Raw genomic sequence first — 16,904 nt, 5'->3', positions numbered from 1 at the left:
TTTTTTTTTTTGAATAACTGAAGCTACCTTCCCAACTGCAATTATTGTTAATTTTGCTCAAAATAGTGAAAGAAAAATAAACTTCAAATGTGTTGTTAGCTGTACTTAAATTATGATTAGTCCTTGTCCAGAAATTTCCCCCTCATGCTTCTTTCCCCTCTCTGCTCCACAGAAATGAGTAATGTAACAATTGTAATAATAAAATAAATTCACAGAGAAAACCATTTGAACCCACTCGTCTCCTGAATGCAGAGCTCATTAATATGCGCGGCCATTCCAGTCATTTATGTTAGAATGGTTATAAGTGAAATATTTCCTTTGCTGTTCAGCAAAGCTAATTTTCATATTATACTCATTGCACCTATTTTCATGTTTCAAGATATTAGGTTACAGACTTTTAGCACAGTCTACCATTAAGACCAAGTCATTGGCATAACCCAAACCTAACTAAATCCCTCCCTGTCACTTTGGTACCTATCAATAGATGATCCAAGTAAATGATGAACAACAGAGGTGAGAGAATATAGCCTTGTCAGCAAAATGTAGCATTACTTCTGAAGCCAGCTATAAAACTTTTTCTGACCTTCGCAGACACCATTAACAGCTTCTAAAATGGGATTACCTGGACTACATAAACTCTGCCTGCCTAGGAGTGAGAAGTAATAGCAAACAATTCTGGTCTCTGATAAACAGCAGGAAAAATACAAAGCATGTGCCAGACACAGTGGCTTGGGGTGATAATATAGCCAGTGGTAGTAATAGACTGGAAACTTTCAACAATTACTTTGCATCTAATTTTGCTGCACTTGTTCAGTTCCCAGATTTTCTGTGTATTTATTCTGTTCCTTCTCATAGTCTCAGTAGTCTTTCCACCTCTGAGCCAGAAATCTATTCTTTACTTTCCTCCCTGCCAGAAAATAAACCTACTGGTCCCGATGGCCTCAGTCCTGTCTTCTTTAAGAATACCGCTACGACTCTGGCCCATCCTGTTATATTTAACTGTTACTTCTTAGCCGGCTACGTTCCTGACGACTGGAAAATCGCTAACATCACTCTAGTTTTTAAAAGTGGTAAGAGGTATGATGTCAGAAACTATCATCCGATTTCTATATTACCAACCCTATCTCTCATCTGTGAAAAGATTGTCCACCAGCATCTTCTTTCTTTCACCCTTCCTTATATATCGTCTCAGCTGCATGGTTTTCTTCCTGGTAGCTCCTGCTTAACTAATCTGGCTGTTCTTCTCAATCGTGCAACATCTGCTCTTAATGCCGGTTCTCAGCTGGACGTGTGCTATATTGCTATTACAAAGGCTTTTGATACCATAGACCACGCATTTCTTTTCTATAAACTCTCAGAACATTTAATATCCATGGTTGCCTCCTAACTCTGCTGCAGAGCTTCCTCAATACCAGAACTCAGCATGTGGTTCTTGATGGGTTCAGTTCGACTCTTATTACAGTACATTCTGGTGTCCCACAGGGCAGTGTCCTAGGTCTGCTTCTTTTTGTTCTATTTATTGATGATCTCATTAGTAATATATCCTCCATTTTGTGTGAAATTCTACTATTTGCAGATGACTGTAAAATATTCAAACAAATCGATTCTTTATCAGACGTAAACTCCTTACAGAGTGGGCTTAACTCACTCTTTGAATGGTGCTCCACATGGTGACTTAAGCCTAATCCTACCAAGTGTTCCTCTACTTCAATCACGCTTCGTAAATCTTTTATTCCTAGAAAATACTCCCTCCTCGGTAACCCGTTCCCAACTTTAATAGAACAAAATGACTTAGGAGTGTTGTTTGACAGTAAATTGTTATTTGTCCACTATATACAAAAGATAACCTCACGAGCAATGTCACTTCTCAGTTAGTTGTATAGATTTTCTGACATCACCGATATCCACGCCCTCAGAGCCTACTATGTATCTTGCATCCTACCTATTACTGAATTTACATCTCCCATTTGGTCTAGCTCTTCATCCACTAATCTGAATCACAATGACCGCGTGCAGCCATTTTTCTGTGCTATTGTTAGAGCCAGAGTATCTGATTGTCGAAACTTGAGCAGTAATCAGATACTGGATAAGTTAAATCTTTGCCCGTTATCTAGTAGCAGGAAAGTAGCTGACCTTAGATTCCTATATAATGCTGTTAAGAGTTTATTTTGTTCTCCTGAACCTGCATCCTTCTTTTCCCTACATGTTCCAACTTGCAAAACCAGGATTAATCCACCCCTTCATATTCCATATTCCCGCCTCTCTCTCGTTCAAAGAACTTTATTTATCTGCATACCAACCCTCCTTAACTCTTTATCTTCTGACAGGAACTTGGACTTCATATGCCTCCTTTAATCATTTCTTCCTTAACTTAACATAGTCCATTTTCTTCATATTCCTTTTTTCTCTTCACATTGCTGTCCCTTCTTTTGTACAGAATGTACTATTTATTTATTTTTTACTGTACTATACCATAACTTATGTGTTATATCTGTATTTATCTTAGTGTGCCTAGCTATAAGATCTTCTCCTTCCTTTTAGGTTCAATCTTTAATTTTCCTCGTTTCTTTTGCCTTCATGTTTTGTTGTTAATTTGTGTCTTCACAGTTATTTTGTTAGTTTTTAATTTTTTCCTGTATTTTTATCATTAGATGATTTTTCCTCATTGTTCTTCCACTTATTTTTTATGTTTGCTATATACTACTCCATTGTAAATATTATTTTTTTCATTGTGGAACTCTGTAATTCGGCTTCTCGCTGTTTTGGTTTACCAAATAAATAAATATATTTAATATGGAAAAATAGTCCACATTGGTGACACATGGAATTTTCATCTGGATAGGAAAAAAACAGAATAGTTTCATAGAAAAATAATTTAAACCACTTGTACGATGTCTAAATGTTGCTTGCCCACAATTTTTGTAGATATACTGATATATATATATTCAGATATATTAACAGTCTACAAATGAAACAAGATCGCATACCAAGTTAAAACTCCGATAGCTCTTATTGGTTGCACACAGAATAAACGTTCAGGAGATGACAGTCACCGAAGGAATGCCACCTCACTTGCACAAAGGAAACACGGTCTAGACGAATACTAGATAAAGCCACTCCAAATAGATTAAGGGGAAGGTATAGGGGTGAGGAGGTCCATCAGTGAAGATGAAAATACTGTTCCATGTTAAATAAAATCAATCTGGAGAAAATCTCCATGTGTCACTAATTGTTATGAACACCAGAAACTACTTGAAATCATAATTTTTAGGTGAAAATTACATCTCATAGCAGTCACGATTTGAAACTTGGCTAACAAGGCTGGAAAATCACTAACTAAATTACATGAATGTCATGTTCTTGCATTCATGTTATTGAATGTAACTTAAATTTAAATTTCAAAATAATCTTTTCTAAATGAATCTGAAGCAATTATATTTCAGACAAATACCAAGAGTGAAAGCAAAAAATCCTATGACTAGAAAGTAGGAACATAATAATTACCCATCATATGTGTAGACGATGTCTTCTTGGAACTTCTGCCCATAGGCTAAAATCTGTAACGATTGTCTGACAGAATCTCCTAAAACTTCAAGAGCCCCTGAGAGTTCTCCATTAAGTGCACCAGTCAGTTCTATCTGGAAAGTGTGATTCCGTTGCATTTCATTGCTCTGATCTGCATATGAGCCACTTAGTCTCAGTTTCTGCTTCATATTCAGCGATCCATCCACATAAAATTCATAGGTATTTGGTAAAGACTCCTCTAATCTTCCACTTACAGTTGCATTGAATCCTGAGAAGGACAGCTCTGCAGCTAGAGTATGTCTGTGTTTAGTGTTGTGCAAATATTCAAAGCTTGCAATATATTTATGTTCTGTTCCCAAATGAATGATGGAATGACTTTCAATACTGTCATCTGTGGTCTGTGAAAGAAAAGAAATAATGCATTTTAAATTTATCCCTGAGTTAAACTATTCTTTTGATAATGAACAACAGGCCTAGATTATAACTGAATTTTATTACAGTAAAGTCATTAACTATTTCACTGCCAATCATTTTGTATATCTATCTCTTATCCCTGTTTCTTGATACAGGGTTGGGGATAAGGTGAGGTGAATTTATACAGCATGTTTTTACAGCCAAATGCCCTTCCTGATGCCAACTTCAGTTGAGGAACTAATGAAGATGAAATGAATGATGGTAAATGAAATTGGGTACAGAGGTGGAAGGAATTGACTGTGGCCCATGAATATGAACTGTCCTGTCATTTGCCTGGATGTAAAAATGGGAAACTATAGAAAATCATTCAAACTCACTTGTCTCCCGAATGCAGAGCTTGGCTCCATAGCCGTAGCACGTTAACACATGCAGCCACTCTGATTAGTCATGTTAGTGTGATATAGATGTTGATTCCCATAGGGAATCTGAAATATTTATCCCGAATGAGTAAATTCATAATACCAATATAAATCGTCCATTATTGGACATTATAAATTTTCTAGCTAACTCATTCCTGGTTGCCAGCGTTTCACCCTCGTGTGCTAGGTTGGGCTCATCTGTTGGTAACGTAAAACGGGGTAACATCGGCTACTCTCTCGAATGTATTTAAAATTAAAATGTGAAATATTCCCTCTAATTTTCTGAAAAATATAATATAAGTTCTGCCATGTTTGTTCTTCATTTTTAAATATATATAATGGCGTATGGCCTCCGGAGAGGCATGGTGCAGGTCTTTTTCTAGTAGATGGCCTATTAGGCGACCTGTATGTCTGTGAAGATGAGGGCCCTACCTAGGATGATTTCTAATGTTGAATACGCCACACACACCCAGCCCTTGGAGCCATTGGAATTAACCAATGAAGGTTAAAATCGCCGACCCGGCCGGGAATCGAACCCGGACCCTCTGAAACAAAGACCAGTATGCTGACCATTCAGCCAACGAGTTGGACCATTTTTAAATATGAACATAATTCTAATTGTTATTCAGTAATGAATTATGATTATCGAAAGAGTTGCCGGAGTTACCCCATGCTTTGGGGTAACTTCAGCTACCATAAAAATAACTCAAGAAATGAAGTTTTCTTCGATGTAGTGTACTTTGGCCATCATGAATATTTTTAAAAACCTGCAAAATGCCCAGTATCAACAATCACAAACAAATTAAAACAATTTGTAGTGAAACAGATGTATAGTGGCCCAATTCACATTTTCCCCGAAGAAGAAACTATTTTATTTACCCTAAGCGTACAAGCATTGTATGATATTATAAATTACATGTTGCATTGCATAAATATTTGTAATGGTACAAAAGATAATAAATAAAAGGTATGAAAATCATAAATCCGATTTGTATGGAGAGAAAAGGAGGTTGGAAAAGAAGCAATCTTTTAGACTGTCCTCATAATACACTTTCTTCTAAATTAGAAAATATCTGGGCCATCAATCAATTTCTTAAATGTGTATCATCCATGTCAACTGATATCCGTCTATTTATCATTGAAAATGGGAACCGTCTTTCCCCTCCCTGTCGGGATAAACTTCCCTGTTTATTGTTATTGTGCCTTTATTAATCTCTTCTAAAGCATTCTTGAAGTAAACAGGATTGTAATTACAATACCCGCGGCTGCGTAATGTTTTTCTGTATGTTCTTGGCATGGCCGAAGTTACCCCGGAAAAGGACAACTTTTATCACAAAACTAATCCCTGAAAAACCTATTTGAATAAAATGCATCAAATTGTGTTGATCAGTTACCAGACATACTTACATTTTGACCCCATAAACCACTGGAATGGAGAATCGAATGCTGGGGCTAGGAAACAGTTTGTTTTTTGCTGTTACCAGACAAGACAATAGTCGGGGCTGTGAAAAAAATCGTCTCACTCAACAATGAGCCCGCCAAAGTTCTTTGGAGTACCGAGTGTTGATAGAGCATTCTATTGTATGTGCATTTCAGTTTTTGCAAGTGGTTCATCTTTTTCAGTATAGGAGGCAGGAGAAAACAAGTGTTGCTATTCGTCGGTGGCTGAAGTTACCCTGTATGGCTGAAGTTACCCCACTTTACAGTCCCTAGCACACCTACCAAGACGCTGGCTAGTGCATACTGTGGAGGCCACTGCGTAGACTACTTGGAGCCACTGGCAGTGCCAATGCACTATGAGAGACTTTGTCTCTTTACCAAAAATTGATGCCTGCTTGGCTATCAGATGATATAGATGTTGATTCCCATAGGGAATCTGAAATATTTGTCCGGAGTGAGTAAATTCATAATACCAATATAAATGGTAACCAGGAATGAGTTAGCTGGAAAATTATAATGTCCAATAACGGACCAGATTCCCTATGGGAATCAACATCTATATCATCTGATAGCCAAGCAGGCATCAATTTTTGGTAAAGAGACAAAGTCTCTCATAGTGCATTGGCACTGCCAGTGGCTGCAAGTGGTCTACGCAGTGGCCCCCACGGTATGCACTAGCCAGCATCTTGGTAGGTGTGCTAGGTACCAAATGATGAGCCCAACCTAGCACACGAGGGCGAAATGCTGGCAACCAGGAAGGAGTTAGCTGGAAAATTTATAATGTCCAATAACGGACCATTTGTATTGGTATTATGTTAGTGTGATATATAACTGAAATATCTCCCTTGCTGTTCAGGAAATTAATATAATTATCAAAAGTTAATTTAATAATCATTTAACATCCCAGGGTACAACTGTGATTCTTGACTAATTGCATAGCTTAGTAAGATGCTTGCTTCCAGGGGTATAATTTATCATTTCTTAATTACATTGAAAAATGGATATTTCACCTGTTTATACTATAGTTGTTAGCTAATTTCATAACTGAAGCATTCAGCAAACAAACAACAAAAAAGGCCCATGGGACAACAGCATGTTAAAGACCTTGGCTTTTAAGATGGCTGCTTCCCAGTCAGATGGCCTATAAAAATGTAGAATTATTTAGATGCATTATCATCACTTTATTCTTTCTCAAACAAGTGAGGCTGCCAGGAATGACAAAGAGTATCACAAAATGCAAAACACAAAACTGAAATAAAACATATTATTGTTGTAACAGATTCAAAGAAAAAGAAATTGAATATAAGGAAATCTTCAGGCGATACTGCAGGTGAAATTGGGTAAGGTGAAGCGTGTCCATCCAAAAACTATATAAAGGGAGTGTAGAGGTGATGTCTTAAGATGTATATGGATCCCTTTATATTCCCCTCTGATGATTCTTTTGTTTGTTACGTGGAATTGTCTCATCGACAACTGTATTTCTTTAATGGGAGTTTTATGCTAATTACTTGTGAACAAGTTCTCCCTTTGCAGGGGATCATGATTGGTGAGGCATGTGTGGTAAATATTCTGGAATTGATTATAGTTAATTGTGCCAGACTCCATCCTTTTATCTTCCCTACAAGCAACCAAATAAGCTACAAGTTTACTTGGAATCTGAGCCAAAAGATGTGATTTTTTCAATTTTGAAAATCTTATACATGACTGCAATCAAAGCCAAGGCTAAGTTACAGCAAGTTATCATGCTTTCAAATTTCCTGCAAGAGCCTCACTTAGTGAATAAGGATTCCTCACTTTCCTTTATTTTTACCTTTCTTTGCTAGAGTTGACTTTGTTGGTGGTGGAGTTTTAGCTGAAGATCTTGGAGGGATGCAGTGCTATAGTGTAATGAAGGTTATGGAAAGTGACAGTGTGGATTTTAAATAAAGGAGGAAGAATATGAGCCAGACACGTGTTCATGGAATACAGTTGATCCGCATGTAACAGAGTTCAAATAATGCTGTCGAAGTATGAATTTCCTGATGTTACCGAAATACAGGTGAGTAGAAATGCGATCATTAAAGTTGGCATTGTTGGCAGCGAAACTTTAGCTTCAGACATTGTAGGGGTGCAGTACAGTGGTTGTGCGAAGATCATGGAAAGTGACTGCGTGGCATAAATGTAAAATAGAAAGATTACCAGCCACATGTTCAGGACACACAATACGCTTCCTTTTTAATGTAAGCAGGTTATTTAAATGAGACACATTAAAATGATGCTGACAGCTGACATCTAGATATCGAGTAATAAAAACTGCGATTCTGCCAGTAGAAATTGTACGTTACTGTCAGTCGGCCATGGAGAACAGAAAGAGGAAAAGTTACACGCTGACAAGAAAGTAAAATATATATGAAAAGTGGACAATAATCCACATAAAACTAAAACTGAAGTAAGTGGAGATTTAAGAATTGCTTATATCACACTAGCACAGTCATTAGTAAAAGAAATGATATTTTAGATGAATTCTTTTAAAATTGGATGCAAAATCAGCAATGTTGATTAATAATGATGCAAACCTGATATATTAAAAGAATTATCAGTATAATTTATGTTAACTTATATCTCTGAAATAAACTGTCTTTAATCGTATTTTTGTAAATAAAGAAAATTATTTCAATAATTATATGACATAATAATAAACCTATACATATAATCTGCTCCTCACCTTGATACAGTATACATATAACACAGGTCAACCGTATTCACCATTGACTTCAATATCATCATCACTCTGGTTTGTTTGGTATTCTGTCTTTTTGATGTCAAATAAGTTTTCAACTATTCTGTGTTTCTATGATGGTTGGCAGTATGGTATGGTGTTGTGTATAAATGAAGAGATATTCATTATTACACATAATAAACTTCATAATTAGGTCCGTATTGACATATGACTTGAGACTACAGTTTTAAGAGATGGATTGGTCCACCTTTCAATACTAATTGATATCCACTAAAATATCAAGAACATTTTAATGCTAAAAAACATAATAGATATTCCACCATGAGTGATCACATGGGGGGTTATGGCCATTCTTTCTCTTCTATTGATCAAGATCTTGTTATCATGCATATACAAATAAGGCACTCTTCCCAATATTTATGAAAATATTTATATTCATCTTGATCTAGAAGATGCATCTAGAAGTTTCAGAAAAAATAAAAACCCTTGTTGATGAAATAATTATATTTCAAGCAGCATGAGAATTCAGCTATGGCTGCCTCTCCCCACCAGTCCTGCTCCCTCCTCCTTTAACCCTGCCTCCCCTCAAAAGAGACAGCTCTCAGCAGCCACTGAACAGCATTCAGTCCAATGCAAGTTCACTTGCTCAACAGAGCCAAGCTGAAAGAGCCAGCAAGGAGTAAGTTATCATATTTTTATGCACCTTTCTTGAGTGCTACTTCTCATCTATTTTCCTAATTTCTTCAGCATCCTCATTTTTCTTTTCATTTTAGATACTACAGCTAAACCATGGATCAATTTCCAATCATCATCATCATCATCATCATCATCATCATCATCATCATCATCATCATCATCATCTGCAGTTTCCAGCTGTTGGCCGGGTCTGCTTAATTTCCAAGCAATCACTGTTCAGTGGCTGCTGAGAGCTGTCTCTTTTGAGGGGAGGCAGGGTTAAAGGAGGAGGGAGCAGGACTGGTGGGGAGAGGCAGCCATAGCTGAATTCTCATGCTGCTTGAAATATAATTATTTCATCAACAAGCAATCACATCCCATTAAAAAACAAACCTAATTCACTGAATGCCACTTGAGTACTATCTCCCGTTGCATTTTCATCATATTCATGAGTTACAAACATACTCAAACGACATAAATTATAATTTAACTTCAAGTTCTGATCTGGATACATCTACGTTTCCGCAGATACAGTCTTCTACTATATTTCCATTAAAAAGAAATTTATTTACATATTTTCTCTTTAAGATGTGTTCCCCAGTCCATCAGTTCTGGTGAAATATTCCATGTTTGCTACTAATAACAAAGCAGGACTGACAGTTATAATATGAATGCTGACATCTGTTTTCTATGGAAAAACATTTTCATTGCATTGTATCTTAGGACAGCAAGGATCTCACCTATACACTGCATCATTTCTGTATTTTATTCTTTTTATGAAGGAAGGTGAGTGTCAAGACACAGAAAGACATTGACAATTGTTTTTCTCCTTTCTTAAATGTTGTGTGTTCTTGCATTTATTTTTAATCTCTAAATACTGTATATATTTTAGACTTGAATTTTTAGCTATGACATGCCGTCAATTGCAGCTGAAGATATCCTTGAAGAAGGGCAAAACATGTAATACACAATAGGGAATCTTCCACCTGGGTGACTGTCCTAAATGCAGATCAGTGGTGGTTGAGTATGAATGACATTGTGAATTCCATTTAAATTTAGTGGATATCAATTAGTATTGAAAAGTTTTCCAATACATCTCTCAAAAGTGTTGAGATAACACAAATATCCAGTCCTGAAATCAGAGGAATTAACTGGTTTTGGATAAAATCCTCTATCTGGCAAGGATTATTTCTTGGGACCCTATGCTGTTAAGAAACTGGATATTAGTACTGAAAAGAACTGGAATTGGAAGACGGCAGTTTGTGAAGATGTGGAGAATGACCTTGTCCTTTTGTGTTTTTATGTTTGTCTTCGTTTCTTCTTTCTGTGCTCCCTCTTACCACACTGAACTGTAATTTTGTTTGTCCGATTATGTGTTCCTTTTCTTGCTCCTCTCTCTCTATGTATTTAGCTGGACATTACAGTTAATATACTGTGATTTTATTTTTTGCCAAGTTTTCCAAATTCCACTATTTCACAATTTTTGTATTATTGATCACCCTACTATCACATATGCCATTTGTCTCATTGACTCCTCTGATAGGTTGATGTCAGGAAGGGCATCCATCATAAAAATTGCAACAAAGATTCATTTCAATTCATACCCAACCCTGTAGAGAAATGGAACAAGGGTTGGACATACATAAGAGTAGAATATATCCAGGTATATGCCCAGAAAGCAGATGGAGATAATTTACCATTTAAAACCAGTTGATACCACACACATAAAGCTGAGAGAACATCACACAAATTGATAATTTTTGGATATACATGGTCCAAAAATTATGTATTTGTATGATGTTCTCTTTTTGAAGGAAGGTCTGTTGATGCCCCAAAAATTACAGATATGTGTGATACTCTCTTTCCTTTATGTGTATTCTATCAACACATTCTTATTCTAAGATGTAGATCAGAAGAAGCTTTTCATGTTGCATTGTCAAGATCAGAACTGGCTACGTGGATCGCCAACCTCCATGTGGTGATGGCGTCTTAAGGATAATAATAATAATAATAATAATAATAATAATAATAATAATAATAATAATAATAAGAAGAAGAAGAAGAAGAAGAAGAAGAAGAAGAAGAAGAAGAAGAAGTCACTGGTCTCTATCTCTTTCCTATACAATATGCATCCAGTATTTCATATATCTAGGAAATGTCCCTTATTTCAACTCTCCAAAAGAAGGGAGTCCCTGCCTTATGTAATGTAATAATAATTACCTGATGCTTTATATCAACTTTATAATCTATTCCTTTCTTCTTGCAACTCAGAAGTCCCAACAGCTGGAAGTCTATATGCTGATCAAGATACTGGTGACGATATATTTGAGACGTCTTCCACATGGTATCACCAAATGTCCATTGCAGTGTGTGAGAGAAGAGCCTGTAGCCTCGTCTAAGCTCCCAAATGATATTAATGTTGTAGTCCGAAAACTCTGAAAACTGAGTAGATAACATATTGCATTACTCTCAAACTTATTAAAATTTTTTATTAAAAATTAACAAGTTCTGAATGATTTTAAGAGTGAATTTATATTATATTAAATGCATTATGGTGTTATTACCTATTTATCATTAGGTTAAGAAGGGGAATGTTAAATACATCTGAGGCACAGTCTACAAAATAGACTTCTAAATAATTTTAATTAAAAAAGGGTGTGTTGGTTCACCTGTGAGGACATGGATTTTTTTTTTTTGCTATTTGTTTTAAGTCGCTCCGACACAGATAGGTCTTATGGAGACGATGGGATAGGAAAGACCTAGGAGTTGGAAGGAAGCGGCCGTGGCCTTAATTAAGGTACAGCCCCAGCATTTGCCTGGTGTGAAAATGGGAAACAACGGGAAACCATCTTCAGAGCTGCTGACAGTGGGATTCAAACCCACTATCTTCCGGATGCAAGCTCACAGCCGCGCGCCGCTAACCACACGGCCAACTCGCCCAGTGACATGGATTTAATACACTGTCAGGAAGACAAGAAATTTAGAAATGAGATTACTACTTCTAGAGTGACACATGACCCTGGGGTTCACTGAGAACAGGAATGAATACCAGTTCTATTCATGGGAAGAGGGAAAATTGGGGAAAGAAAGTTAACCAACCAATCCTACTTACTTCCAAAGTTCCAAATAATGAAAGCCTTTACCACTCCCTTCACCAGGGTTCCTCATGGACTGACTGAAGACTGCTCTAAGTAACTGATACTTATCATCATATTAGTAGGAATTTTTAAACACGTTCAATGTTTTCTTTTTATGGGTACCTTGCAAGATGAAGCTCACCAAAAATATGTATGTGGATGTACTGTATATAGATTTATTCACAATAAGATGGAGAAAAGAACACACTCGAATTTATATCATGTTCTAGGGAATGTAAATCTGGTTTACTGAGCAAGTTGACCATGCAGTTAAAGTCGCGTAGCTGTGTTATCGCATTCGGGAGATAGTGGGTTCTAATCCCACCGTAGGCAGCCCTGAAGATGGTTTTCCATAGTTTCCCATTTTTACATGAGGAAAATGCTGGGTAGTACCTTAATTAAAGCCACGGCTACTACCTTCCCAATCCTAGCCCTGTCCTTGCATTGCCGAAAACCTTTGATGTGTTTGTGTGGCGTTAGACTACAAGTAGAAATAAAATAAAACAAAACTGGTGTCAGAATTGATCCTTTGAGGGTAGCTATAAGGATGTTCTTTATAACTGTGTTAGAGCTCTAGAAATCATCACAGATGTTAGCGATTGTTGATGTTATGGTGTCGTGTGCACCGATCATCAGCTCACTATTTAGAGAACTAAATCTGATTATGTGATCAACAATGGCATCATGTAATTATGATTAGAGAGGATTCATTTGATTATTTGTTATGGTTTTTGTACAGGGACCTGTCTAGCTGAGGTATCTTGATCCACACAGAAAAATGTGGGTTTGATTCCCTGTCAAGAAGTCATGAAATTGAGAAATACAACTTAGGCTTCTGCTGAATACATAGGTGACTGGGCATAGAGCTAACCTTGATGATGATGATGATGATGATAATAATAATAATAATAATAATAATTGTACCGGGCGGTACACCTCCACGCCGCTAATTCAAATTTTGCGCCAGTTGAAACTCCCCTACTGGAGAAAGCCTGAACTTTATTTATGGTGTTAATTTTCAAGTTTCTCAGAAGATGTCACTACTTGGAAATTTTGAATTTTCTGAACTGGGTCGTTTTCGACGTATTTTTGTTTTGCTTATAGTAAGAAGTGTGAACTTTCTCTTCTAGAGGACACTACTGAAAAACTACAAGTGCAAGGTGAAAGAACTGGTTTTTTTTTTGGAGAAATTTTTATTTCAAAAGTTTGTTTCTTGTTAAATTTCTTTCTGGTATTTGTTTAAGTTGGCTGTATTCCCCTTTCTTTCCCCTTGTTTTGAATTTAGCCAATCCCGAATTTCTTTAATTAATTTACGACCAATAAGGTGTTTCTTCTTCAAATTGGATATGCTGCTTAAACCTAACCAATAAATGATTGTGGGCGGGTGTTTTCTTTCCTGAAACGCCTCGAACTTTCCGCGAGAGTATATAAACTGCTGATTTTAGGGTCTCTGCGCCACTTCTCTACCATCTTTCAGTGTGTAAAGTACATAGCAGGGGACGGGTAGCGCCTCTTTCTTCGGGCAGCAGTTCAACAACAAGGTAATGGCCGTTTAATAACTTCTTTTCTTGCTAGCTCAGCAGTTTAACTCTCGGGGCGGGTCCGAAGCGTTTCCACCATGTAACTTTCCCTAAAATGTAAAGACACCTTGTATTTATTCTATCTTTTAAACTACATATTGGGATAGAGAGTGCTTAACCCTCTCGAGCTCCCACTCATATTGTTCTGAGGTGAACTTATTTTTCTCAACCGATTCTTCCGTAACAGTAATGTAAATTGTTTCTTTCTTAAGTCACCTCTTTAGTATGGGATTAGCCCTTGCTTTAGCGGCCTAGTGCCAGATTAGGTTTTTAAACAAGTGTATTAGGAGTGCAGATCGCCTCCTCTCAAATGGTTATTTTAGAGGTCATGTAATTAACCTTTTTCTCACTTAATAGACCTCAGTAGGTTGGGTATTTTACCCCTGTGTCTATGTCCTTAGAGGACAACTTGAAGGTGGAGTTTGGTGTGGCCTTTAATAGGCTTAATGTTGAGAGCGAGTGGCTCTTTCTCGAAAATTGAGTGTTGTATGCCTCGAGGAGGCTTTACTGTGTAATTGGGAGCAAGTGCTTCTGGGCATGATTGGGGTCTTCTGCCCCTTTGTTGAATTTCTGTATATCGTAGGATTGGGCTAATTGTTCATGTATTGTGGGTTTGGCTCTCGGAGCCCATCCTGTAACTCTGTAATTGTACATTCTCGAATAGTGGCTTTGCTACTCTGTACCTGCCATGCTTGTTATTTCTTAATTTTGAAAAGAAAATATAACCTTGTTAAATTTTATCTTAACTTTAATTTCGTATTTTGAGGCCCGTTCACCCCCGCACCTTCTTTCACCTCTAACTACCACGGAAATCTCCGTAACAAGTGGTAGCAGAGCGTGGTTGAATGGGTCTCAATTTAGCCCCTTTTGACGACTAAACATTGCTTTGATCCGAACTCTAACAGTTTTCTCAGTTGCTGGAATTTTTGATTTGTCCTGTTTCAAAATTGTTCTGTCATCATGCCCGGCCCTCGCGATGTTCTCCATCTTAACTATTTGCGCAAGGAGGAGTTGATCTATGAGTTAACTATCAGAAATGTGCAATCTGGAGGCACGGTTGCAGTAGACACAAACAAGCTTAGAGAGTCCCTTGATTTGCCCATTTCCATCCCCACTTTGGGAGAGAAAGAAATTGACGACTCTCTTTCCACGATCATCGAGAATATTACCGGGCTAGCATCTGTAGTTAGTTTTTTTTGACAAAAATGATCCTTCTCCTAATCAAATTAAGCGTGTGCAAGCCAGGCTATTTCATTTTTCAAATAGAGTTAACGATCTGTTGTCTCTAAAGTTGAATGACGTTCAGAGGAAGGAAGCTAGTACGGTGCTTGAAAATATTTCTGAATTATCTAGTAAGGTCACTCAATTGTTAACTGGGGAAGTTCCTCCCAAAACTGATCAACCCGCTACGGTGAATGTAGGTAGCGAGGAAGAGCCTCCTAAGGGAGAAGTCAATAGGAAAACCGTTGGAGCTCAAACTATCTCTGCCCCATTGGACAACGAGTCTGAACGCCGTACGTCGTTGAATAATGTACGTTCTGAACTAACTTCTTTGCCACTGAAACCTTTACCTACTATGTCACCTGGGTTCAGCAGCTTGCCTCATCCATTAGCAATGTTGCTCAGAGGTATCTCTAAGTTTTCTGTTAATACCACCAGTGAAGTTATTTCATTCTTAAGGTTTTTGGTTGAATTTCAAGATCATGCCCTTGTTTTTTCTCTTTCTCCGTGTCAAATTTTACAGATAATTTATCCTTATGCAATAGGGATTCTCTCAGACAAAATAGTTAGAGCCATTGCCGAGCAATCATCGATTGAAGACTTCTATGCCCACTTGCTAGCTAACTTCATCCCGGCTAGGGCAAGGTCCTCCCTTATTCAGAAGTACTATTATCGAGTATAGAGATTGGACGAAAATCTGGCTGATTTCATACAAGACATTAAGTTCTATACTAGGGTGTTTGCGCTTCACTTCCCTGAGGATCAGATTGTACAAGCTATTGTGGAAGGCATTTCACCATCCTATAGGTCATATTTGTGTTTCGCGGCGTGCCCGCAAACTTTCTCTGAACTTGAAGCATTGGCCGTCTCAGCGGAAGGAGTTAGATACGCCGATTCCTTGCGTGTCGCGAAAGAACCCCCTCCTTCGTTTAGTAATACTCGGCCTCCACCTCGCCGACCAGTCACACCCCGTAAATGTTATGCTTGCGGGTCGCCTGACCATCTTCGCAATAAATGCCCATTGGTCAAAACTAGTAGGGCAAATAATGGAGCTGGTTCATCACAAGGCTGTTTTAAATGTGGGGCTTTCTCACATATCGCCAAGAATTGCCCAAATTCAAATAGCACCCCCTCCTGCTCAACCTCTGGTGCAAATTCCACCAATGCCAATAATAAAAAGTGACTAGTGGCTTCGGCTGAGTCGACTAATCCATCTTTCCGAGGCTCAGCCCCTGGTAAACAGATCGAAAATTCAGGGAACGTTCAATCTGCAAATCCATCTTTTGAATGCCCCAAAGAGTGTCTTAGGATTGCAGCGGATACCCCCGCACCGGTCCCCTTTCTCAAAATTGAGTTAAATAATGAGCCTATAACAGCTCTATTAGATTCAGGCAGTGTTTGTTCTATTATTTCGGCTGAATGGTATGCAAAATTGAAATCTGTTTGTAAACTTCCTGACTATTGTTCCTCTTCGATCCAATATGTTTCGGCTAATTCATCTCCATTAGAAATTCTAGGTTCTTTACAGGTCAAAATTCGTATTTTTAAATTTACATGGAAAATCAAAATGTTTGTGGCTAAGCACTTGTCTTGCCCCATCATATTGGGAGCGGACTTCATTTCTCACACTGGTCTTGTGCTCGATCTTCAGAGTAAGTCGTGCACATTCAAATTTGCTCCCAATTGTAAAATCCCCTTGTTAAAATGTAATTCTGCATCATGTTCATCTATTTCGCCTACCCAGGATGAGATGTTGTTAGACCTTAGACATCTA

General features: G+C 37.6%; 1 protein-coding gene across 1 annotated transcript in view; it reads right to left on the bottom strand.

Moving 5' to 3' along the window:
• The window catches only part of LOC136874458 (uncharacterized), a 296,911-nt gene that overhangs the window by 156,756 nt on the left and 123,251 nt on the right, over positions 1-16,904 (bottom strand). The window contains exons 13-14 of the mRNA XM_067148087.2: positions 11,413-11,634; positions 3,505-3,923 (exon numbers count right to left, since the gene is read on the bottom strand). Of these exons, the coding sequence (XP_067004188.2) occupies positions 3,505-3,923; positions 11,413-11,634 (641 nt within the window). The remainder of the gene's footprint in view (positions 1-3,504; positions 3,924-11,412; positions 11,635-16,904) is intronic.

This window comes from Anabrus simplex, chromosome 5, assembly GCF_040414725.1.
Source record: "Anabrus simplex isolate iqAnaSimp1 chromosome 5, ASM4041472v1, whole genome shotgun sequence".
NCBI lineage: Eukaryota > Metazoa > Arthropoda > Insecta > Orthoptera > Tettigoniidae > Anabrus > Anabrus simplex.
This window is presented reverse-complemented; position numbering and strand designations above follow the sequence as displayed.